The sequence below is a fragment of the Sabethes cyaneus genome, chromosome 1 (genome assembly GCF_943734655.1).
Source record: "Sabethes cyaneus chromosome 1, idSabCyanKW18_F2, whole genome shotgun sequence".
NCBI lineage: Eukaryota > Metazoa > Arthropoda > Insecta > Diptera > Culicidae > Sabethes > Sabethes cyaneus.
In genome coordinates this window covers 67,234,520-67,260,051 of record NC_071353.1, presented here as the reverse complement: position 1 = coordinate 67,260,051, position 25,532 = coordinate 67,234,520, and the positions used below count along the sequence as shown (strand labels likewise).

The 25,532-nt window shown below is 38.1% G+C and overlaps 1 protein-coding gene across 2 annotated transcripts in view; it reads left to right on the top strand.

Annotated features, from left to right (window-relative positions):
* Nucleotides 1-25,532, top strand: part of LOC128742653 (spastin) — a 102,816-nt gene that overhangs the window by 37,714 nt on the left and 39,570 nt on the right. Inside the window, exons 2-3 of one of the 2 annotated variants that reach the window (XM_053839081.1) lie at nt 4,146-4,316; nt 24,169-24,417. In XM_053839081.1, coding sequence (XP_053695056.1) covers nt 4,146-4,316; nt 24,169-24,417 — 420 coding nt within the window. The remainder of the gene's footprint in view (nt 1-4,145; nt 4,317-24,168; nt 24,418-25,532) is intronic. The other variant, XM_053839089.1, reaches the window with a different exon arrangement.

Genomic DNA, 25,532 nt, shown 5'->3' with positions numbered 1-25,532 from the left:
AGATAAATACGTCTAAAACGAAGTATATGCTGGCGGGCGGGACCGAGCGCGACAGGGCTCGCTTGGGCAGCACCGTGGTAATCGACGGGGATGAGTTCGAGGTAGTCGACGAGTTCGTATACCTTGGCTCGCTGGCAACAGAGGACAACAATACCAGCCGTGAGATTAAAAGACGTATTATCAGCGGAAGTCGGGCCTACTACGGACTCCACAAACACTTGCGGTCGAACAATCTGAGCCCCCGTACAAAGTGCACACTGTACAAAACGCTAATTAGACCGGTTGTCCTCTACGGGCACGAAACGTGGACATTGCTAGAAGAGGACCTACGAGCACTCGGAGTTTTCGAACGGCGGGTGCTAAGAACCATCTTTGGCGGAGTGCAAGAGAACGGTGTATGGAGGCGAAGAATGAACCACGAGCTCGCGCGTCTCTACGGCGAACCAAGTATTCAGAAAGTGGTTAAAGCTGGACGGATACGTTGGGCAGGACATGTTGCTAGAATGCCGGACAACTATCCTGCAAAAATGGTTTTCGCATCAAATCCGGTAGGAACAAGACGAAGAGGGGCACAGCGAGCGAGGTGGCAAGACCAGGTGGAGCGAGATCTGGCGAGCACTGGGTGCCCGCGGAACTGGAGATCAGTTGCCATGGACCGAAACAGATGGAGAAATTATACTGCGCAGGCCTTGTCATAAGACGTTAGGCCAATTAAGTAAGTAAGTAGGTTAAGCATATATAGTGGCGTCGAGATTTGAAAATGCTAATAAAAGTTGATTTTCCCATATGAATTTATACAAAATTCAAACAAATTTAGTGCAGGAAATAGGACCCCTCATGCCATTAAAAAAGACTAGCCCAGGGCAAGGTTAGTCAAGAGAGGTTTTCTGATGCTCAAATTTATTTATCCCCCCGCTGGGTTACCCTTGACGATCTCCGAATTTTTCAAAGCGAAAACTGTTGCACGTGATAAACAACGTCGATGGTTGCTAACCAATCGCTCAGCGCTCTTATGTTCTACAAACTGTGAAAACTAGATCACCTATTTTAACTCACCTTGGCTCTGGGTTTTTATATCTGATAATTAAAAATATAGTCAATTTAATTATAAATGATCCTAAGAAATCAAGAAAAATAAATTGTTACAGTAGAAAGGTCAGCTCACGCCGCTAGGTGGATCAATTCAGGTTTTTACCTGTAATTAATTGAAAACAGTCAAGTGTCTTTTAATCCCCGGCTCCCCCTATTTCGTTTTAATTCAGAATAAAACGTTAACTCATAAATTTAAAAGTTTTTATGCAAGATGAGTTCTATAAAAGACGAACACAAAAATTTGAAACTAATTTTGCCTATTACATTAAATTAACTTTGCAGATAACTTACAGTACAGTACAGAAGAAAACTTATCCAATTTAATTCTACTATACTACTCATAACACAGATATTTGAGCACAGAGAACAGACAACCAAGCGAAAGGTCCCCATTTGGATAAAACCACCCCTCTGACACTCTGTCGAACCTCGACGGACAGGGTCAGTACGCCCTCTACGGAGTACGGTGGTAACTTTTAGGTTGTATATGTGCCATCACTCTAGCATCACAACCACACTGACATCATTGTATGACATCGTACATCAACATCACACGCATACATTCTTTCAGAAAGCGATCACTAATACTTATAAGCAGTAGTAACTCCCTTGAGATAAGAGATAGCGCTAGCAGTATCGTCCTTTGCTGTGTATATGCGAACCTTCTACTATGCCCAGTCTTGAGTTCTGGAGTCTTCGATAAAACTTTTGTCAAATTAGTTGGGAAACTATAGTGATGATGTCGCTAAAGGCACATAAAATTTACACTAAACTCACAACAGCTAGCTTCTGGCGCTAGCATAACGCTTTTAGTCCATATGCGCCAGAAGAGCCAAAGGATGTCAGTGTGCAAATCAAAAGAATCATATAGTTGGGAAACTATAGTGGTGGTGGCGCTAGCATATTAGATGATTTTAATTTGAAATTTCAGCCAATACCCGACAAAGTTGTTCCTGAATGGATGTCTGTTCTCTGTGATTTGAGTACGATACCTTTCTCACAGAGATCCTTAACGAACATCTCTTTTGTTGCAATGTGTTTGGAGCGCTGATTGACTCGCTCCGACTCGACAAATGCTATGCATGACTGACTGTCTTCCTGCGAAAAGTGTTGGCTCGGTGTAATGTATCCCGAAGTCCTCCAATAAACGTCTCAACCAGAGTTTCCTGCGCTGCCTCACTGAGTGCGATGTATTCGGACTCCATGGAAGAGAGCGCTACTGTACTTTGCTGCCGACTCCTCCATGATATCGCTAACCTCTTAAAACGAACACGTATCCGGATGGAGATTTACGCGTACCGTAATCTCCTGCCCAGTTGACGTTCGTATATCCCAATGCAGAAAAAGGATTAGCGGACGTCGTGAAAGGAGAGACACCGGAAAATTCCACAAAGGAATAGATATCGCAACATGGAATTGCTCAAGCGGTCATGTCTGTTCTCTGTGCTGGATGTCTGTTCTCTGTGCTCAAATATCTGTGTTATGAGGAAATGGTCGCAGACGCATTGACAAAACCCTTGGGTGCGGTGAAGACTCGGAAGCATTCTGAAAAGATGGGACTAATGGACGAGCAGCTTGTAGGGGCGACAGTGGAAATAAAGGAGGTTGAAGTATTCATGACGTTACTGGTTATTACCACCCAGGCAACCAGAAGTTCGAATATTACTTGACACACGAACTCGAAAGTTCAAAATTAGTTCATTTCAAATTCATTTTCGTGGAACTTCCTTACTGATTAGTATATATATTAGTGTATATCATAGATACTTCAAAGCTATTAGGATGCTACATGAAGTTCTGAAGTAACTTTAGTTGCTAACAAGTTCTGCGTGCTGCTTTTTTATTTAAATTTCTGGTGATCAAACCAGCAGAACCTAAAACTATTTGAGATTAATTATTTTTATTTCACTCGAATAAGTTTAAACCTCGCTTATTTCTAATTACAAATATCAATTAGAATGCAATCCTCTTCATGATTGTGTTGTGGTGTGTAGCATATGCTGTCGGTATCTCACTACTAGACTAGTTAATTGCCTAGCTCCAAATTTTATGTTCTATAATTAAATCGCGCTGCATAAAGCTGCTGCAAGTTCTAAAATGAACTTTTACTTAAGAACAACTCATTGGCAAAATTCACATCGCTTGTATACGACAAAGGTGGCGCAGTGGATCGGGATAGGTTTACAACGCGGAACACCCGTGTTCAAATCTAACAGCAGGCAAATGTAATGAATATAGACGTTAGGTAGAAGTATAAAACTAGAACATAGAAGTTTTAGTTTTTTCCTAGTTTTTGAGAGTTTATTTCGAAGCTGCTAAGCGTTCTATGCAGTGAACCCAAGACAGCTTGAAAGTTCGGTTAATTACTTAAAAGTGACGCTGCTTAGCAAGTTATAGATTAATGTGCATAAAACTGTTTAACCCTCGTTAGACACTATTGTTCGAACTCTTGGTTACTTGGGCACCTGTGCCACACCTGCACTGTTACACGCAATCCGTATAAACATATACCTTTGTTCAAAGTACACTTTTGCACTCTGCAGTTATTCGATCGTTAAATAAAAAGCATTTAATTATTTCGTGCGTAATCGAACTAGTTTTATTGCGGTAAATCTGAACAATTTCCATAATCGACAGCTTCTAATCGTACAACACTCTTTACACACAGAAAGTTTCATTGAATTCTTAGAGGGTGCTGCCAACCCCGACGAGTTGGCGTGAAATCCGTTTTATTATTATACTAGTTTTATAAGCAATCGAATTGCTATTATATCGCTATCTGGTATTAAAAATGCTGAGTTATTACTAACATGGAGTTATGGGTTAATGCTTGTGGTTACCCAACAAACATTTTATTTGAAAAGAAGCTTATTCAACTGTTATATATCCAATATCTAGGAGACAAACGCTTAAGGAGCAATTATGCAGCAAAAATGTTTGTTGGGTACTTAGGTACTTTTCCACACCTCTCATTATAGATAGTACTCATTTGAACTTTTTCCTTGTCCTGATCATCATGAAACATAAAATATACGATATTTTAATTTTTTCAGGACAAAAAGAACTTGCTATTGATCTATACCGGAAAGGCATCCTTGAGCTGGAGCGAGGAATTGCTGTGGAGTGTTGGGGCGGACGAGGAGAAGTCTGGGAACGCGCACAACGTCTGCATGATAAAATGCAAACCAACCTCTCAATGGCTCGCGATAGACTACATTTTCTAGGTTTGTAAATGTGTTTACTTCTCTTATTATTATTATTATTTTGACGTAGGACTACGTCTTACGGCAAGTTTTGAGATAGGGTGTCATTCCAAAAAATCAAAAAAATGCGAACGTCACGAAAAATGAAAGGTTTTGAGCGCTAATAGCTCAGCGGTTTTCCGATCGATTTTCAATATTCTTACACCAATCGATCGGAAAATCTTCTAAGAATTGACCCAAATGAAGAAAAGTACGGATTCTTGATGTTAAACTATTGAAAAATTGAAAATAATGAATCTATGTTTTACCAGAATTCTCGCTTCGTGATTGGTTGGAAGATTCTGTACGATGATCTAAACCTATACCAATTTGATATCTGTGCTTGGGAAGTAAGCCAAAACAAGTGACAAAGTTTCCTCATTTCAACAAGATTTCTTAACACCGCGGTTAAACCTAGATCATTTTGATGTCCTTGCTTGGGAAGTACGCCAAGAGAGAGTGACAAAGCCCCCAAAGTGCCAACAGATTTCTTACGAACGCGATTAAACCTAGTTCAATCTGATGTCTGTGTTAGGGAAGTGTGCCAGAAAAAATGACACAAGTTCGTTGTCTCAACAGATCGCAAATTCTTTACTGCGTGACGATTAAACCTCGGCGAATTTAATATCTGTGTTGGAAAAATGTGCTACAGCTGTAGTGTTCGGTTATAATACGGCTCTGTATGAATACGCATGCTTGCCGTTTCATTAGAAGTGTAGTGAAAAGATGTGCTGTTGCCTGTTGGTAAAATAGGTTTGAATTGGTAAAATCCTTTCAACGTGGGAAACCATGGATAATAAAAACAATCTTTAATTTCAGTAAGGTAGCAGGAAAGTAATAGTTTGTGTTCTTGATTTTGTTAAATTGTTTTCAAATGCACAATCTTTTGAGAATTGAACGTATGCAATGTTACTACTTTGATAAATGTTACATACAACGCATGTAGCATGTATATATGTTGCCTATAGCATGTATACATGAAGAATCGAATGATTACGAGCATGAATACATGCTGCTATCACTACAAAGAGACTTGCGTAGTCCTGCGTCACCAATATATGCGGTCGTGTCTTGTACACTACCCCTCTGATTTTTTTTGTTTTTTAAATTACATTTTGCCATACCATACATGAACAAACAATAAGCGTCAGATTTTTAATAAAATTATGCCACTGATAGAACGTATTACAGCGTAAACATGATACTGAAGTTGCTTCAATCATTATTCAATAGGACACCGCCTCTAGTTTCTGATAATAAAAAACAGAAGTTGATGCTAGTGTTTCATCATGCGCCATGCGAGAGTGTATGCTTGAAACTATCAATGTTTCCCTGTTGTATACAACAGATGTCGTTACGCATATTGTGCATATTGTGACAATAAATTTACTCAGGGCAGTAACAGTACTCTCTCATGCATCTCAGTTTCTTTTGTGTTTATCGTTATTCGCAATATAACATTTGACACCTGAACCAATAAATAGTTGGTAAACATAGTTTTTATTTATCGTTCATGTTGCAAAATTTAATTTCTTCGATTTGAAATGTCGCAAACACATTCAGATTCGGGCTCTCATACGGTATCAAAATCGCTTTTCTGGGCTCTCGGAAGAATGGTAGTAAGATGCTATGGACGAGGTATAAGAAAAGTTTGTTTTTTATCAAAATTAGAAGTTATGAAAATTGAGCATAACAGAGTAACTGTACCACCAATAAAATGTGATTAGTGATTGTTTTTCAGGTAGGTAAAACATTTTTTAATTCTATGTTTGAGAGGTTTTCAGTCTGCGGCTGGTTCGCCTCTAGGTAAACATTAGATAAGTGAGAAATTTCGATTTTACTACCACTAGAAAAGCGCCATCTCTTGAAAAGCAACGGTTCGTGTGGTGTGGCGTCTTATTAAATTTTATGGTATTTCGAGGTCAACTGCGGGGTAATGGTTAGCAGCGCCGTAGCTTGCGGTTGGCCAGACTGGTCCTCGACAAGGGTTCTAGCTCTTGCAGGTACCAGAAGAGGCCTGAATTTCAGTAGGACATTAGCAATAAACATATGCTTTAAAAATGGACTGATTTGAGCAATTTTCAATGCAATCACCCCAGGAGCGTAGCCAGAAAAATTTCTTGAGGGGGGGAGGGAGTTTACAAAAAAAATCGAATATAGCCTAAACTAATGCAGATTATTCAAGAAATGGAGAATTATTTTCAGTTAAAAGCTACATATTTAGATTGAAATTGAGTGTTCTTCATTTGGCAAAAAAAAAAATAGAATTGAAATAAAATAAGAGAAATAAGAGAAATTTTACCTCTAAGTTGGCATCGAGACATGTGTGTTCGAATTTCGGGTGGGAGAGGCTGTAAGAGTCCATAGGATCGAGTCTCTTCGACGCGGCCAGGGTCGAAACAATCTGACAACTTATCCTGCATGCTTTTCAAGATCGCTCTTGAGGCGGTTACTCGACAAGCAGATATCCAACCAACACGTTTGATTTTCAATAATTGTAGCAAACTACGCAACCTATGCGCTTTGATATTAAAGCCAGAAGCATTATCATGGCGCAGCCTATTTGCGCTAGACTGATAGCAGAGGCCAAGAGGATTGAGCTTAATATTAGGGATTAGAGAGTTTTTAGGGATTTAACAATGCGCACTGATGACGGCGTGTATCGTTGCGGACGATATTTGGCGGAGTACAAGCTGGAAGTGAAGAGTGACGCAGGTGCATGAATCAAAGGACACTACTTGAGGAGACTACTAACGGATTTGGTGATAGTCGGTAAGGTACGGTGAACAGGATACGTCGTAAGGAAAACGACCGGCACTCAGAACAGAGGGACTCAACGTGCGATATGGCTTGACCGAGTCTAACCGACAATTTTTATTTTTTAAATAGAAAAAACTACAACTTCAGAAACGCATGCGAAATGGGCGACGAGTAACCCAAAATCAAGTTGAATGAAGCTTAAAACAGCACGAACCATCCCGACTCTAAGCTGCTGACGATGACGAGGATCGTACAACCAGCCCTGCAAATTTTCTTGTGCTTAAACCAGGATCCGGCAGTGTCGAAACAAATAAATGAAGCTGACTTTCTTTCATCTTCGCGTCATACATGAAGCGACTGGTTTCATTTATTGAACAGAACGTTTCAAGCAAGCGTCAGCTGAAGTTGGTGACTGTTCCAAGTGACAACAACTGAAAGTCAGGCACGAAAATTAAATATTACATGCGTGGACATACATGTAGGAAATGTTACTCAAATTCAATTCATTTGCGTTAAAAGTTATTGAACTTCTACTGAATATTTGATAGAAAAGTGAAAATGAAACTTTAAAACCGATAGTCATGCTGAAGTGAAACCCGTTTTACTGACACAGATTGAAGCCAGGTTTGAAACGAAGCGGTGTTGCTTCTGTTGCAACCGAAGCTTGATTGCTTCATTGTCGAGTGACGATTTGCAATTGAAAGTGACGTTGTCGGGTTCTGCTGATTGCTGTGAAATTTCAAGCTTGAAAGTGTTGAACAAAGAAGCATTATCAGTGATTTGCATGCAGCAGCCATAGCGAAAACAGTAAAACAACTAGGGTAATGGAGGTATTTTGGACCATGTGTTACGCGGTCTCTATTTTGGCCCACCACGGCAAAATCAAATGGACTAAACTCGTGTTTTTAGTCTTTTACCTTGAAAATGCGGTCAGGCATTAATATTAATATTTTTTAGAAACGGTGGTTTTACAATTGATGGAAGAATGGTAGAGGAAAGTAATGAAAATTGTTTGGAGTGCAGGGGTGAGAGCGGGAAGGTGAGGCAGGGGGGGGGGTGTTGGTAGCTACGCGTAACAAGTAGTCGTCTACTTGTTAAGCGTAGCTACCAGACCCCTCTTCTCCAAACAATTTTCATCACTTTCCCCTACCGTTCCTCCATCAATTGTAAAACCACCGTTTCTAAAAAATAATGAAATCAAATGGACTAATGGGCATGGTCTAAAATACCTCCTATAGTCGATTTTTACCTTTGTTATAGTATATAACAAAGGTTTAGAAATTGGTCGAAAAACACGAAACTGATCCCAGGCCCGGAGGGCCGAATCACATATACCAATCGATAGAGCTCGACGAACTGAGCAATGTCTGTGTGTGTGTGTGTGTGTGTGTGTGTGTGTGTGTGTGTGTGTGTGTGTGTGTGTGTGTGTATGTGTGTGTGCAGCTCATTTTCTATCGCCTGTTTCTCGGATATGGCTGAACCGATTTATGCGTTATTAGCCTCATTTGAAAGGTATTATTGCCTAGTATATCACTATTGAATTGCTTCGTGGTCCGATGTTTCGTTTAAAAGTTATAAGCAAAAATGTGAAAACTACGTGACACGATTTTCTCCGGAACCACACAACCAATTTCAATGATCTTAGTACCAAATGAAAGCTCTTGCTAAATTATAAAAAATTTCAGGAAGTTTTATTGAAAACAAACAAGTAGTTTAAAAGTTATGCTTAAAAACGTGTTTTGACAAGGTAATAATTATCGCCTGTTTCTCAGAGATGGCCAAGCCGATTTATGCGCTATTAGTCTCATTTGAAAGGTAATATAGCCGGATAGATCACTATTGAATGGTTTTTTGATTGGACTTTTGAAAGTTATGAGCAATTGAATTTACACGTTAAAATTTTCAATATTTTATAGCGATTTTAACCAAGATAATTTATCTAGTTTCAATTGTTTTAGTATTAAACGAGAGGTCTTAACACTGCAAATGTATTTACCAAATTTCATAAGGATTGGTTCTACTGGTCAACCACTTTAAAATCAAGCAAAGCAAAGCCATGGGTGTAAACGTCCTTCAGAACTTGACCCTTCTTTATCGACAGACTTCGCAGCCGATTATTAGAGTACAGGAAAATTACGGGGCTAGGGCAAAGATCCTATTAACTCTGTAACGACACCGATCAGTCGAGATTCGAACATACAATGACTGGCTTGTTAGGCTAGCATTGTACCCCGAAGCTAACAGCCACTTTAAAATCAGTTCTGCTCAAAAATTCTGTACACAATGTTTTCATTGCTTTCCTATATTCTATAAAGTAATTTAGTAGGTTAAGATACACTCTGAAAATTGTTTATCGCTAGGATGCATATGGATGATAACTAGCACAGCGTTAACAAACAGTTGAATTAAATTCCGAAGACGTGTCGATTTCTTTATGATCATTTCCAGCTCAAAACGCTAAAAAAAGCCAGTTTTTACTCGACTATTTTCGATTGGAAGTGGAATTTGAATTTGAAAATAGTTTCTTTCTAAACCTAATATTGGACGAGCAGCATTCCAAAAGGTCCAATGTGCAAATGAGAGATTCTCTTTGCGACTCGTCTCTTACGGTTATTACGGCGGCATATATGCACTTGAATGCGTCTATTTTGCATGAAACGGTTACTGGTGTTATTGGAAAGCTTATCCTTTAGAATAATTTAGTTTAAATGTATTTATGCCGCCGTAATAAGCATAAGAGAAGAAACGCAAAGAGAATCTCTCATTTGCACATTGGACCTTTCGACATGTTGGTCGAGATTTCCAGGTTTATCTGTAAGTAAAAAATAAAAAGGTTTGACAAAACGGGTCTTTTTTTTTAAAGGAGATACTACCACTAATCGTACCACTAATGGAGGTATCAATCGGCACCAAATTTAAGATCTTTGCTTTCTGATCTAAAATGAACAATCTGACAAAATTTGGTTCAAATCCGTGAAAGTCGATTACACGGTTATCGGATACTTTGCATGTGTTGACTCCAATATATAATTTTGAGATTTCACATCTGAATAACTTGAGAACGGCTGGGCCTAAGAAACAGTTTATATAAGAATTTAGTTCAAAGTGATGCGTATATAATTTGACTCTGTCAGTTCTTATTCTTATTCTTATTAATACCATCACAGCCACAATTAAGGATTCCTGGAAATAATTTTAAATATTGCTAATCATAGAAATATTTCAAATTATTTTCTTGTCTGTATTAACATTTGCATAATATTCGAGATATATTGCAAATGTTTAATCGGCCAGGCCAACTGTGAAGTATTGCCGCGAAGACGATTATGCGAAATGAATCTTGTGTGAATAAGTTATTCACACATAGATACATTTCAAATCAACAGGGAAAGAAGAAACGGGGACGTCTCGTACCAACCGTTCCTATATTTATAAGTGTAAATTGTAAACGTTGGGAGTATCATTGCTAATAAAAGTTAAGTAATACTCCGGACCCTCGGGGATGAACTTATGGCATTAACCACAAGCCAAGCTGCAATAGGCCAAGGATATAGCGCCTTTTTTCGCTCTCTGAAAATAGATATAGGACAGCAGCTACCATGCTACTAAAGATATGTTAGTATAGATTAATTACTTATTTAAGCAATAAAATTTAAAAAATTTTAAGGAAATTATTCTCTCTTTCATTCCTAAACTTGTTTGACAGTAATATTCTTTTATATACTTTGTACAAGTAGAGAATAGCATCTTAAATCAGTTTCACGATCAAAATATTAATTTAAGATTTGTGAAAATAAATGTTTTTGAGCGATAGAAACTGCAATTCGTCAATGGTTTAACGGTTTACTACAAAAGTTCAATTCAATGGACAAAGTACTCTAACGTAGTCTGGTTTAACGAAAAGTATTAAACAATAAAGAACTTCAGCACAACATCATGACTACCAACGCCATGTAGTTGCTATGACCACGAGAGTCGACCTCTTCACTTCTGGTCACTCAAGGACGCGCTTAGTAACCTAATAAAATAAATATTTAAAACTCACGTCATATTGGTTTCTGTATTCCGTTTTCTTTAAACTGTCCTTTGCTTCCGCTTTCACAAAATTTTACCAAGCCACTCTAATTACTTCATACATACCAGAAACGTTAGGTTTCAATCACTAACAAAATACCAATTTATATGGCAATCCGTTCCCGTTCGCAATTGTCGGCAGCAGATTTCATTTTTCACCTTTTCTCTGACCAAAACACAATCGTTCTTTCTTCCTGTAAATTCACTTTTTTTCATACCACTATTACTATGTATTACTGTGTAATTTTCTTCTTTTTTCCACAAAATAATTATTAATTTAGGAAAAACTTGAGACACGAAAATTTTTGCGTCCATTCACGGCCGCAGTTTGCTTCGATCTGTATATAATTTGACTCTGTCAGTTTTATGAAAATTACAAATTCAAATACAAATCAAAAATAATATTTTAACTGAAAATGCCTATGTCAAATGACATATAAGATGGTATAACAAAGGTTCTTTTCACCACTAGGTGGATTAAATCGGGTTTTCGATCATATTGTCAGTTTCAGATAGTCGAACGGAAGCCTGCCCAAGTAACATTCCAATACCAAATTGGCCTTATTTCTTATTATTTCTTATAGCAATTTTATCAGAGCATTGCCGAGTCTGTCAGCTTTACACCCCTATTCTGTATTTCGAACGAATGAATATACCTACTATTATATTATAATCGTATAAATCACTCGTTTCATTGAATCTTCGGCAGCACGTTTCTAGAGGGTTAAATTGACCATCCTGCGTGCGATGTAGAGCCGTTCTGTAGAAGGTATATGCTCCAGTATTCCTTGGTGGGACATTGAACCGTAATTGCGACAAGTGGATGCAGTCGATGTAATTGCTGATAATGTCGAAGATAAACATTCGTTGTAGAAGCAATCGTCTGGATTCAAGACTAGGAAGGCTAATGAGTTGACATCGGTGTTCGTAGGGTGGTAGTGCTGAGGGATCGTTCCAGGCAAGCGAACGAAGAGCGTAACGAATGAGTGTTTTTTAGACTCGTTCAATCCTGTTAACGTAGATGGCTTGGTACGGGGCCCAAACTTGAACTCCATACTCGAGGATGCTTCGTACCAGGCAGCAGTATAGAGATTTGAAGCAATATATGTTGCTGAATTGTTGAGTGTTGCGCTTGATGAAGCCTAACGTAACGTGAACGTAATGATGTGACACTTTTTTACGTTGGCTTCCATTCCATTACATTAAATATGGGTCATTACACGCCAAGTGTCCGAGTCACTTGTAATCGACCTCCTCTGATTTCTACCAAATCCGGCCAGATTGTTCATTTTAGGCCAAAAAACAAAAAATCCAAGTTTGGAGCCGATTGGACATCCCCTCGATTTATGGGAGCCCCCCCTTTTATAAGAAAAAGCCTCATTTTCGTCAAATCCGCTTATTTTCTTTGGCTTATATCTCCGAAAGTAATCGGTTTAGAAAGAAACTCTTTTCTACATTTTCAAGGACAATTATCTGAGGAATCCGAAAAAGGTATTAGTTTTTATCGGCAGTATTGCCAAGTATTTTTATTTTTGATTTTAAAACTAAATTTGTATTTTTCTCTCAATGAGTACAATTTGATCTCAAAAATTTTAACACCATCGTATTCCTCAGAATTTTTTACATAAGAATCATAACCACGAGGTGTTCTTTGCCGATCTCGAGATATAGCGTTTTGAAATAAACAATTCCCAATTTCTCATGTAAAATCTATACCTATAAAAAAGGATTTCTGTCTGTCTGTCTATCTGTCTGTCTGTCCATCTGTCTGTCCCTATGTTCCTTGTAGAATCGAAAACTAATGAACCGATCGGCGTGAAATTTTGCATGTAGGAGTTTTTGAGGCTACGGAAGGTTCTCTCGATGGTAAAACACCTCTCCCCCCACTAAGAGGGGGGGCTCCCATACAAGTCTATGCCTATAAAAATGGATTTCTGTCTGCTCTATGTTCCTTATAGAATCAAAAACTACAGAACCTATCGGAGTGAAAATTTGCATGTAGGGGTTTTTGGTGCCAGGGAAGGTTCTTATGATGGTTAGAGATCCCTCCCCCACTCAGAGGGGGGCTCCCATACAAATCTATGCCTATAAAAACAGATTTCTGCCTGTCTGTCCGAATGTTCCTTATAGAATCGTAAACTACTGAACCGATCGGCGTGAAAATTTACATATAGGGGTTTTTGGGGCCAGGGAAGGTTCTTATGATGGTAAGAGACCCCTCCTCCCAGTAAGGCCCCCCCGCCTCCCATACAAATGAAACACATTTCTGCATAACTCGAAAACTAATCAAGCAAATGGAACAAAATTTTACATGTGGGTGTTTTTGGGGACGAGTATTTTTTCGATGGTGAATTGAGACCCCTCCCCATTTTAGGAGGGGGGCTCCTATACAAATGAAATACAAATTTCGTCATAACTCTAAAACTGATTAATCAAATGGAACCATATTTGGCATGTGGGTGTTTTTGGAGGCATGAATTTTTTCTATGATGAATTAGGACCCCTTACCTTTTTAGGAGGGGGGGGGGGCTCCCATACAAATGAAATACAAATTTCCTCATAACTCGAGAACTAATCAAGCAAATGGAACCAAATTTAGCATGCGGGTGTTTTTGCAGGCAATTTTTTTTCTATGGTGAATTGAGACCCCTTCCCTCTTTAGGAGGGGAATAATGACCCCTCTCCCTTTTATGAGGGGAGGCTTCCATACAAATGAAATACAAATTTCCTCATAACTCGAGAACTAATCAAGCAACTGGAACAAAATTTGACATGTGGGTGTTTAAGGAGACAAGAATTTTTTCTATGGTAAATTGAAACCTCTCCCCACTTTAAGAGGGGGGGGGGCTCCTATACAAATGAAAAACAAATTTCCTCATAACTCGAGAACTAATTAATCAAATGGAACCATATTTGGCATGTGGGTGGTTTTGGAGGCATGAATTCTTTCTATGATGAATTAGGACCCCTTACATTTTTAGGAGGAGGGGGGCTCCCATACAAATGAAATACAAATTTCCTCATAACTCGAGAACTAATCAAGCAAATGGAACAAAATATGGCATATGGGTGTTTTTGGAGGATGTTTTCTATGGTGCATTGAAACCTCCCCGCTTCAGGAGGGGAACCTGCTATACAAATGAAATACAAATTTCCTCATAACTCGAAAACTAATTAATCAAATGGAACCATATTCGGCACGTGGGTGTTTTTGGAGGCATGAATTTTTTCTATGATGAATTAGGACCCCTCTCTGAATTAGGCTCCCATACAAATGAAATCCAAATTTCCTCATAACTCGAGAAGTAATCAAGCAAATGGAACCAAATTTGGCATGTGGGGGGTTTTGGAGGCAGGAATTTTTTCAATGACCCCTCACCCCTGTGGTAGGGGGATAAGGAATCTCATACAAATAAAACAGAAATTTTTGCATAACTCATAAACTAATCGAACTAGAGAAATTTTAGACTCTTTCATAAAACATTAATCAATAACAAGACCACCAAAAACTCTATAGTAACCGTCGGAAGCGCCGGCCACTGCGGGGGGCAGCCCCCGTAGAGATCACCTATATCTTGGTTTATTTATTTTCCTAAATCTACTGACCTCTATTACTTTCCTTCAGTTGGGTCATCCCTGCGAAATGGTACTTTCTACGAAAAGATTTTCCGTGAAATGGTGCATCCCGCGTAAGGTTTTTCGCGAAATGGTATTCTGCGAAACTGTATATTCCGCGTTAGGGTCAACCGAGAATTGGTGTTCCGCAAATGGTATTCGGCCAAATGGTTTGTAATGATGGCGAATGTTTGAATGCTATCCGCTTTATTTTATCAGGCCAAGCAATGGGGGGAGGGGGGATGTTTTCTACTTTACTGTGAGGAAAATTTGTATATTAAAACACCCATGAACTCCCCAGAAACTTGCAAAACTCGAGATTGTGACAAAGGTCATCCGAGATTCATGATTAATGTACAACACAGTTTAATTTGTGGCAATACGAAGTTTGTCGGGTCAGCTAGTAAAATATAACTAGAGCTTGTTTCTGAGTGTCTTAGTAAAATACGAAAGTTAAGGGAACGAAAAGTCAAACCTATTTTCACAATAAAATTCCACTATTAGTTATAGTTCAATAGATACGCGTTTCACCTACGAATTGCAGGCTTCATCAGCGTCTGTTTTCGAATTGTTTTGAAGTTTCGATTTTTCTTTCTGCTAAGACGCTCAAAAACAAACTTTAGTTGTATTATATACTGTTTATGTGCTTCCGCAACAACGCAATGTGCCTTTAGATTGAACCAGATTTATTTTGCTTTTTTGTTATTTGCTTATTGCTAAGAAATTTTAATTTGTTTATGATTTTACATGAGAAATTGGCAATTGTTTATTTCAAAACGCTATATCTCGAGATCGGCAAAGAACACCTCGTGGTTATGAGTGATTCTTATGTAAAAAAATCTGAGGAATACGATGGTGTTGAAATTTTTGAGATCAAATTGTACTCATTGAGAGAAAAATGCAAATTTAGTTTTAAAATCGAAAATAAAAATACTAGGCAACACTGCCGGTAAAAAATAATATCTTTTTCGGATTCCTCAGATAATTTCCCTTGAAAATGTAGAAAAGAGCTTCTTTCTAAACCGATTACTTTCGGAGATATGAGCCAAAGAAAATAAGCGGATTTGACGAAAATGGGGCTTTTTCTTATAAAGGGGGGGGGGGGGCTCCCATAAATCGAGGGGATGTCCAATCGGCACCAAACTTGGAATTTTTGTTTTTTGGCCCAAAATGAACAATCTGGCCGAATTTGATAAAAATCCGAGGAGGTCGATTACAAGTTTGTACTTTTTCTCGGTCACGTGGAATGACCCATATGTTTAACGGAAAATGAATCCTTGTGTGATATCTAACATATCAGCAAAATTCGGTCCAATTAAAAATAATAGAGACAAGCCGATTTGCTATTTGATCTGGAAATCCCCATATCAAATGACAAATGAGATGGTATAAAAAAAGTTCCTTTCATCACTGTGGATTAAATCGACTGAAATTTTTTGGAGCGTCTTAGTAGAATACGAAATTTGAAATTAAATAAAAGAAAACTTTTTTCAATTTAAATTCTATTTTTTTTATTCGCAACGGATACGTATTTCGCTTACGATTTGCAGGCCTCATCAGTGTCTGTTTTTGAACTTCGAAAAATAGTAGAATTTAATTTGGAAAAAGTTTTCTTGAAATTAAATATTCAAGTCTGGATTAAATCGGTTTTTTGGAGAAAACTGAATTAATTTGCAGTCTTTTGAAAGTTATTTTGAGATGAAGCAACTTTCATGAACGGACTTTCATGAGCTTTTTCAAACCAGAGATTTAGTAAATTTTAAATACAAGTAACAATTCTTTATGTCATATACGTAATTGGTCATGATAATTAGTTTTCTAAATGCAGCCCAATATCTCCGAAGAAAAAGCTAGATTTATTTTTATTTTTTACTAGCTGATCCGACAAACTTCGTATTGCCACAAATTAAACTGTGTTGCACATAAATCGTGAATCTCGGATGACCTTTGTCACAATCTCGAGTTTTCCAAGTTTCTGAGGAGTTCATGGGTGCTTTAATATACAAATTTTCCTCACAGTAAAGTAGAAAACATCTCCCCCCATTGCTTAGCTTGATAAAATGAAGCGGATAGCATTTAAATATTCGTCATCATTACAAACCATTTCGCCGAATACCATTTTGCGGAACACCAATTCTCGGTTGACCATAACGCGGAATATAGAGTTTCGTAGAATACTATTTCGCGAAAAACCTTACGCGGGATATAGGGTAAGGAACGAGTTAAGCAGTGCTGGAGAAGGTTATCCTTAACAGACTCGTACAGACTGTCTGTTAAGGAACCAATTCGGCTTCCGAAAAGGCAAATCTAGGGTGGATACCATTTTGTTTGTCACTAAGACAGCCAAGATGGCAGTCCAGTGCTAGAGGACAGGTATCCGCTATTGCGCAATTGTCAGGCTCGACGTAAGACATGCGATCAATAGCGCTAGTTGGTACTCCATAGCCAATTCGCTTCAGACCGTCCAAGTGCCGGTGTCGCTGTACAGGATTCTGGAAAATTATTTGCAGAATCGTGTGCTATGCTACAACACGGAGGAGGGTCAGAAGTGCGTTCCAATGACCGCAGGGGTTCCATACTGGGACCGGTGTTGTGGAACGTTATGTATGACGAGGTGTTAAAGTTCAAATTTCCGGGAAGGGGTTGTGATTGTCGGCTTTGCGGACGACATCACCTTGGAATTCTACGGTGAATCTATCAGAGAGGTTGAGTTGACGGCTCTATAAGCATTGTTGAAGATTGGATGCGATCCAGGAAACTGGAGCTAGCGCATCATAAAACGGAGGTTATCGTGGTGAACAACCGCAAGTTGGTAAAGCAAGCAAAGATCAGCGTCGGGGACTGCACTATTTCGTCAACGCGGTCCTTAAAACTTCTGGGAGTCAAGCTCAAGTTCGGGAGCCACGTCGACTTCCACAGCTATTTCGGCATTGTCTCGTGTGATGTCTAATAGCTCTGCGGTATATGGCAGCAAGCGAAGGCTATTAGCCAACGTGGTCCAGTCTATACTTAAGTATGGCGGACCGGTGGTGTGGTCATCGACGTTAGGTACCAAAAGCTATCTAGCCAAGCTGGAAAGCACCTATCGTCTCATGTGCTTGAGAGTGGCGAGTGCGTATCGCACAGTTTCACATGACGCAATCTGCGTCTTAGCAGGTATGATGCCTATTGGCATTATCATCAGCGAAGACGTAGAGTGCTTCAACCAACGTGGAACTAGAGGCATACGGAGTACCAGAAGATCGGCCTCGATGACCACATGGCAGCGGCCATGGTCTAATTCCACAAAAGGTCGGTGGACACATCGACTTATCCCGGAACTATCCGGGTGGGTCAACAGGCGCCACGGCGAAGTCAACTTCCACCTGACACAGATTCTGTCAGGGCATGGTTGCTTCAGACAGTATCTGCATAAGTTTGGGCATGCGGAGTCCCCAGCGTGTCCCGAATGCGTGGATGTTGAGGAAACGGCAGAACATGCTTTCTTCATATGCCCTCGTTTCGCGGGCGCGAGAAGCAACATGATGGCAGTGAGCGGACAGGACACTACCCCGGATAACTTAGTCCAAAGGATGTGTTCCAGCTCGGACGTCTGGGGAGCGGTCAATGCGGCTGCTACCCAGATTGTACTCGAGCTACAAAGCCACTGGAGAGCCGATCAACGGCGAATAAACAGCCTAACTACCATAGTCCAGTAGTTATCCAAGCGAGTGCATTAAGCACAATAGCCCCTCGCTGAAGTAATACCGATAAGGTGGTGCCAGGGGGGATTGAGGCTGGAGACTCGAATAGGGTTTTAGTGGGTCAGGATCCTCACGCCCCATTAGGGGGGTCGAGATACCTAACCCCACTCCCTGAGTTGTCTTTTCAGGTGTCTGATAGTACCGTATCTGCTAAGGTGTACTCGTAAAAAAAGCCATACACCACCCTTTCGTACAACCCTTAGGGCTGTTACCTTGCATTTTTTGCCAAATACGTAACAAATACAGGACTTACAAACGATATCTGTATTCATGCTACGTGAAGCGAAAACAGAAGAAATCTGAAACGGTTCTGGAAACATGTTTTCCGCGGGTCCAGATTAACCCATTATGACCCGGGTATACCTAAATTTGGACCAAATGAAGTGAAACTCTGTAATCTATTATATTATGGCTCGAATGTGTCGGGAAACGCAAAATCGTCATTTGGAATGCTTTCAAGGCCAAAATATCGCAGGTTAAATATTTTATAGGCTCAGTTTCAAACAAACAAATTACAAAGTTTCTTACAGATTTCTTATCGAATTTTGTGATAGACTTCACCTATAAATACTAATTTATATGTCAGGTAATGTTTCGTCACTAAATGTAGACTTTTTCATGCGTTTTGGAGACAAAAATTTTTTCGCCATTTTTTCAACTTTTTTTCCGCCATTTGTCACAACTTTGCACTGTTGAAAATACAGATGAAATGACAAAAACTGACAAATTATAGCACACACACATCAGATTGATGTCTTATCTCTCTTGTAGTGATATATTAACAATGCTAACTATTGGCATTCAGCAGTAAACAGGTTTTGAAGACGAGGTATGATATATCATACGCTGGGTCATAATGGGTTAAATCGCATCAGTGGTAAAGTGTGCTAAAGCTCTATGTAAACCGTTGCAAAAGACTTGTAATATGTCACTAGAAACAGAAGTTCCCAGAGTGTTGGAAAAAATCCGGAGAACGGAGACAACTGTGACCGAGGTATCACCTCTTCATTTGCCGGGTCGAAACTGTTGGAGATTCTTTTGGAAAAGTGAAATCGTACATCTCTATAGAACAACATGGCTTTTCCCCAAGCGCTATTCAGTTTGTTTTCGTTAGATTCAAGACGCGGTTCAAGTTGATACCATTTACACGGATCTTGAAGCTGCATTTGATCGTATTGAGCACCAAATTTTACTTCGAAAACTGAATCACTTAAGTATGAACTTTTCATGGCTTTGTCCTGAGTTTCCTAACAAATCGACAAGTCTCAGTAAAGTTAGGCTCTACTGAATTGTTGTTTTTGCAATCGGTCAGGAGTTCCACAAGGAAGTATCTTAGGACCGTTACTATTCCTTATATGCTTTAACGACGTTTGCTTTACGATGTTTGGTTTATATTTCTATAACTTATTCAAGTTGATGTTAATGTTAAATTGATTAATCGTGAAAAGATAATTGTTATTGTTTTTTACGCTTTACATCTATTAGTGCATTCGTGTCGGAGTGAAAAGATATTGGATTTTTATGCCGATTTGAGAATGGGATTATTAATCTTAACTCAAACCGGTTTTTCCCGTTCAAATCTTCACTCATACATAAAGTCAGATGAAGAAAGTTATTAATTAAATAAATAAGCTATCATTTAACCCTTAAATGCGCACGCTGAAAAAATTCATTTAAAAAGAAAACATACTTATCTAAAGTCGGTAAACATACTTTAAGGAAGTTTTTCAGTATGTTGCACAGTGCGTTGAGCCATAGACAAAAATCGTTTTTCACTTTTTTTAATCGGGTATACTAAGTATTTAGAATTGTTTATCGATACCTTCTGCTATATAAACAAGTATTAGTTTAGTTGGGAAAGCGCCACAACTACTATTACAAGCGTTCAAACTGTCATGTTGTAGAGTGGATTTTACTTACAAATTTTGCTTTCATTTTTGAAGGTTATTCATCACGCTGGTAAAAGTTTTATAGTATGTGTAATCAAAATCTTTAAAATGAAGAATAACAATCAAGGCTAGTAGAATAAATTTTGGATTTAAAAGGAATTTAGTTTGACCTCACTCCTAAAAAATCGCCCCACAGTAACAACTTGGATATTATCCTTCAAAAAAACAGAACTCCAACTTTGATTACTGATTTAAAAAATGTTCCACCGACTTCCAAGCTAAAATATACACAGAATAATTGTTCAAAGAGTCCTTTACCAGATCGAACAGGTTTTAGCTGCAACTACCTGCAACTCTGCAGTGGCGACTCGTCCGCATGTTCAACCTGTTCATAGGACAGGCACCAAAATTCAGCGCGACAAAATTGTTTTCATCGCTGCCAGCTGCCACTGGTTCATGATTTCGTTTGCACCGATCCATATGCAATACGAATTTAGTTTAGTTACGAAGCTGATGAGCAAAACGTTCAACACGACGTTTAAACGTTGCTTTAGGGATTAGCACCAGGAACAATGTGTTGGTACGAAGGGGATTTGAAAATAGAGCGAGTTTTCTCATTAACTCGTTCATCTTTAGTATTGAACAACTTACGCATTTTGCTTGTGGTGTTCTGCAAAGTTATATGCCTATTTTTGTGACTCGAATGACTCTAGAGTTAAAGGGTCATAAATGTAAATAATTGTCAAAAAATATGCCTATTTTCCACCGTTCACACGCATCGCAGTAAGGTGGTTATTCTTAAATTTGGTTCAATAGGTAAATTGAACGAAAAGTTTTCGGTTTGTAGCTAAAATTCAGAGACGAATTTGCTGACAAAGTAAACCGTCGTATGTTTGTTTGATGATTAAAATTTAGTAGTATTGATTTGTATTTTTCGCTGGTTGAACAGGTAAGCTAAACCCCCACGAGTCGTCACTATCTGCAAGATATTTCAATATTTGTAGATCAACGTCAAACACTGATAAACCGTCAGATTTCCGTTGATTCTACTTTATTATGTTATCCCCTTTTAAAAGAAACCACTGTTTATGAAGCCTTGAGCTATTACTGTTCAAAATTAAACTCAAAGCGAATTTATTTCATATAGCGAATAAATATTTCTTTAAAAAATTTAATAAACTTAACACCGGCTGCCGTTTTTCCTCGTTTCTCGGGTTGATAATAATGACGAATAACACAGGTCTGCAAAAATAAATTTTTTTTCAGATGCATGAGATATTTTAGGTGAATCATATGTTTTTTGGGGTGCTGAATCCGAAATTGATTTCCGTTTTTCTCCATCACGTACAGACTTTTTGCAAATTATGCTTCTTATATGGAAAAGTCACAAATTAGATGGAAAAATTATTATTCGTATTAAAAAATCTAATTAAGATCTTTTTCTGTTATTTCAGTAAATTTTTACTTAATAAATACAGGAAAAACACTACTGGACTGAAATTTTTATCTTTACTCTTTTTTTGCTTTTCAACACTGGTTTAATGTCCTCAGGTACCCTCACTTACGCAAATTCAACTGCTGTGCATCACAGAAGCAAAATCTGTAAAAGATATGTAAGAAGCATTTGTAGAGCTGAATATAATCTACAATTTTGTTGAATAGAGTAGCGCATTATTTTTTCCATTTATAATAAAGACGGCCTTTAAGCCTTGTTATATAAATAGAATGTTTGTTTGAGCTAAGGATAAAGTTGCAATACTATTACCACGTAAATACAAAAATAATGGAGTACTCAATTCAGAAAGATTGTAGATTTCATTCAGTTCTACAAATGTTTCATACATGACTTTTATCAAATTTGCTTCTATAAGGCAGTACAGTCGACTGAGCGCAAGTGGGTGTATTTGAGCGCACCAAATTTGCTTTAAAATAATATTCTCCATAGTTTCTCCATCGTATATGGTTTTCTTCCAAAACATGGAAGGGTTTACATTAATAAATACAATTCTGATGTAAAAATCAATTTTTTAATGTAATTTACATCCGGGATATTTCTGCTGCTTTATGTCTAAAACCAACTTTCAAGATTATTCAACAAGTATCACATGAAAACGAGACGTGATAGACAATTTTTATTATTTTTTCTGAATTCAGTGGACAAAAATCTATAAGAATCAATTGAAAAATCTTATGCAGTTTTTTGATGCAGACCTGTGTAATCAATGATAACGGTTTTCCTGTTAGAAATTCGTTTCGTGGATCTAATTAAAAGGTTTTCAAAAATTGCCCAACAAAAACAAAACATCAAGCTGCAGACTTTGTCTCAAATTATGCCACGGAAAATTACTATTTAGTTTTCCGGTACGGTTGAGAATGGTAAAAAAGGCTTAGGTATTACTTGAACACATCTGCTCTGTGCACAGATATAGATTTGTGAGTGCGAAAGTATATTTTGATTAGAAATGCTTTAACGTCTTCCATAAACATAGCTTTCCAAGCTTTCATGCACTGAAGAAAAACTTTCCGATTAGCGAAATTGCAACCAAGGTTGATCTTCGAGTGCTGCTTAATCTAACAATAGAGGGCATTGCTGATTTTACCAAAGTATTTTTAGTACAAATGCCGCTTTCACAAATAACTTTGGTAGTTATATAGCCGACGGCAACCCATATAATGATGAAAAACTTTTACAGTGCTTGCGTAAAAAGTTGGCGCTTAGGACATTTTTGCCATTATGTAAATATTTTGAAACATTTAAGCAAATATTAGCTTCGAATATCACAAACTACTTTTTTCATTACACTAGCTTGATAAAATGTCTAAAACTAGCAGTTTTGATTTTTGTCCCGCAGTCTCATACGTTCAACGCACTGTGATGTTGTTTTAAAGCAACATTGCGCATTTAAGGGTTAAGGGGGATTCCCCGGGTTTGTGACTTAGTGCTCTTTTGAGACAACCTGCTCAGTAGATTACAGCATTATTTCAATACTAGTTATTAAAAGATTAGACAAACAGTAAACGTATTCATTCGGATTCGCTTTCGACAATAAGGTTTTGCACGGGCGAGCATAACCTCACTTCTATGACGTCTATCAGTGGTTTGTTTACATGGACTTGGAACATGGGTTAACATGTTGAAACTGAATATTGCTTAAGGCCTTAACGGCAAGTCAGAAAAGCACAAAAACAGCCATTCCGAGTAGTTTGGAGGGCGACACTGCTGGATAATACGCTTTTAAAACGTGTAACTCCAATTTATGCATATCGCGTTCGCCTAACATATAGTAAACAAACCACGAGTGGATGTCGAATGGGTGAATTGCGTTCATTCCGGTTCATTCATGACGTCATCTTGCAAAACCTTATTCTCACCACGCGTTTGGTTCCCACGATAACTGTTTTTGTATGTCTCTGGTACTCAGAGTATATCTAAATTAAGCCATGGTCTATTTTTGTCTAGATTAGCAGTTATTTTTGTTATTTTTATTTTTTTTTTCATTTTGTTTTTATTTCACCCTAAACTTCACCTGTGTATGAAAATTCATTATAGCTCCTGACCCTTGGCCTTATTTTTGAATACGAAGTATCGGTTAGAATCGAATGAATCCTATGATAATAGTATTTTTGAATACGCTAACAACATCAAATAAATGACTTTTTTGATCAAATTTGCTATACTGTATTCAATGATAACGATGCCAGTCATTCTTTCATATTTTAATTTTTCCTTGTTTTTGCTTTTTATGTTTATAGAATGCATGAAAGAGGCTAGCAAACTAGAACTCGCAGAAGCACATAGACTGCAACGTTCTAGCACTTTTACTATAACTGTAGACCATCAAAACACAAATGCTCGTATGGCAAAATTTAAGAATCCAGCTACAGTGTATAAATTTCAAAAGCAGTCAGCGAATATGAATATGCACGAGAACCAAACTTTACAGGACAACTCTACTCCTGCTGCGTTGATGGTTGGTCGGAATTCTGCCATAGTAGATAATGGTAAGTATTTATTTGAATAATACGCAACTAATACAGTGGACCCCCGTTCGTTTGAACGATTCCTCATGCAAACTAACGGGGTTCGTTTTTAATTTGAACAACTAGCAACCCTAAATATGCTGAAACTTATATGAACTGGCCGCCCTGCTCTTTGTTATTGTTTTGGTGGTTTGATTTAGCCTCGTTTAGTTGGTAGTTGCAAACAGCGAATATGTTATTCTCCGATCGGATTTCTATCGTAATCGTTGGGAAACGAAATGTGAAACTGATTAAACTAGAATTAAACACGCTAGATCAGTACAAACAAATCGTGTTTATGTGCATTGTCTGCGAAGGCAAATGATGCCATATTGAGAATGACATTTGAACCATTTTTAATTTGCACATCGTGCAAACCAGCGGGGTTCAAATTAAAAAGTGTTCAGATTAAAAACGGTCAAACGAACGGGGGTCCACGGTATAGGGAACGGGAAGGTATTTTCAGCCTACTCCTAAATTCAGCCTGCATTCCTTTTCTTTTGTTTCTTTCGCGCTTTCCTAAATAAATACGTTGGCGCTATAGAACAATGCTGACAACATGCAGCACCAATAGGCATTAATATGTTATATCTACTTTCTCAAAAATGTAAGTAAACTGCTATTTTTATTAAAGAAATACCAAAACGTGCGGTTTCTCCACTAGTGCCTAATTAGGCACTAATTAAGAAAACGAAGCAGTCATTCACCTGTAACCGTTCTCGATAATGGTTTGAAAAACACAATTTGATGAAATAAAAAATGTCAAAATCGCAAGAAAATTATACCTCTTTTTACCAGAGAGGAACACATATATTCTATCGAATACACTTTGTAACATGAAAAAATAAATCAATTTTTGTTCACTAGCTGAATATTCATCTCGTTTTAAAAAATTCCAGCCTTAATCGTCGTTCAGGGTATCTATTTCTCATCTAGGATGTCCCCAAAAATTTTTGCCGTCGTTTTTTGACAAGTTATATAATTAGTGTTTTTTTATTCATGTAGACTACAGCGTATAAATTTGAATCCTAAAATAAATAAATAAATTAACCTTTCCTTTTCTTTAAGAAAATCGACTTTTGAACGACTGAACCGAT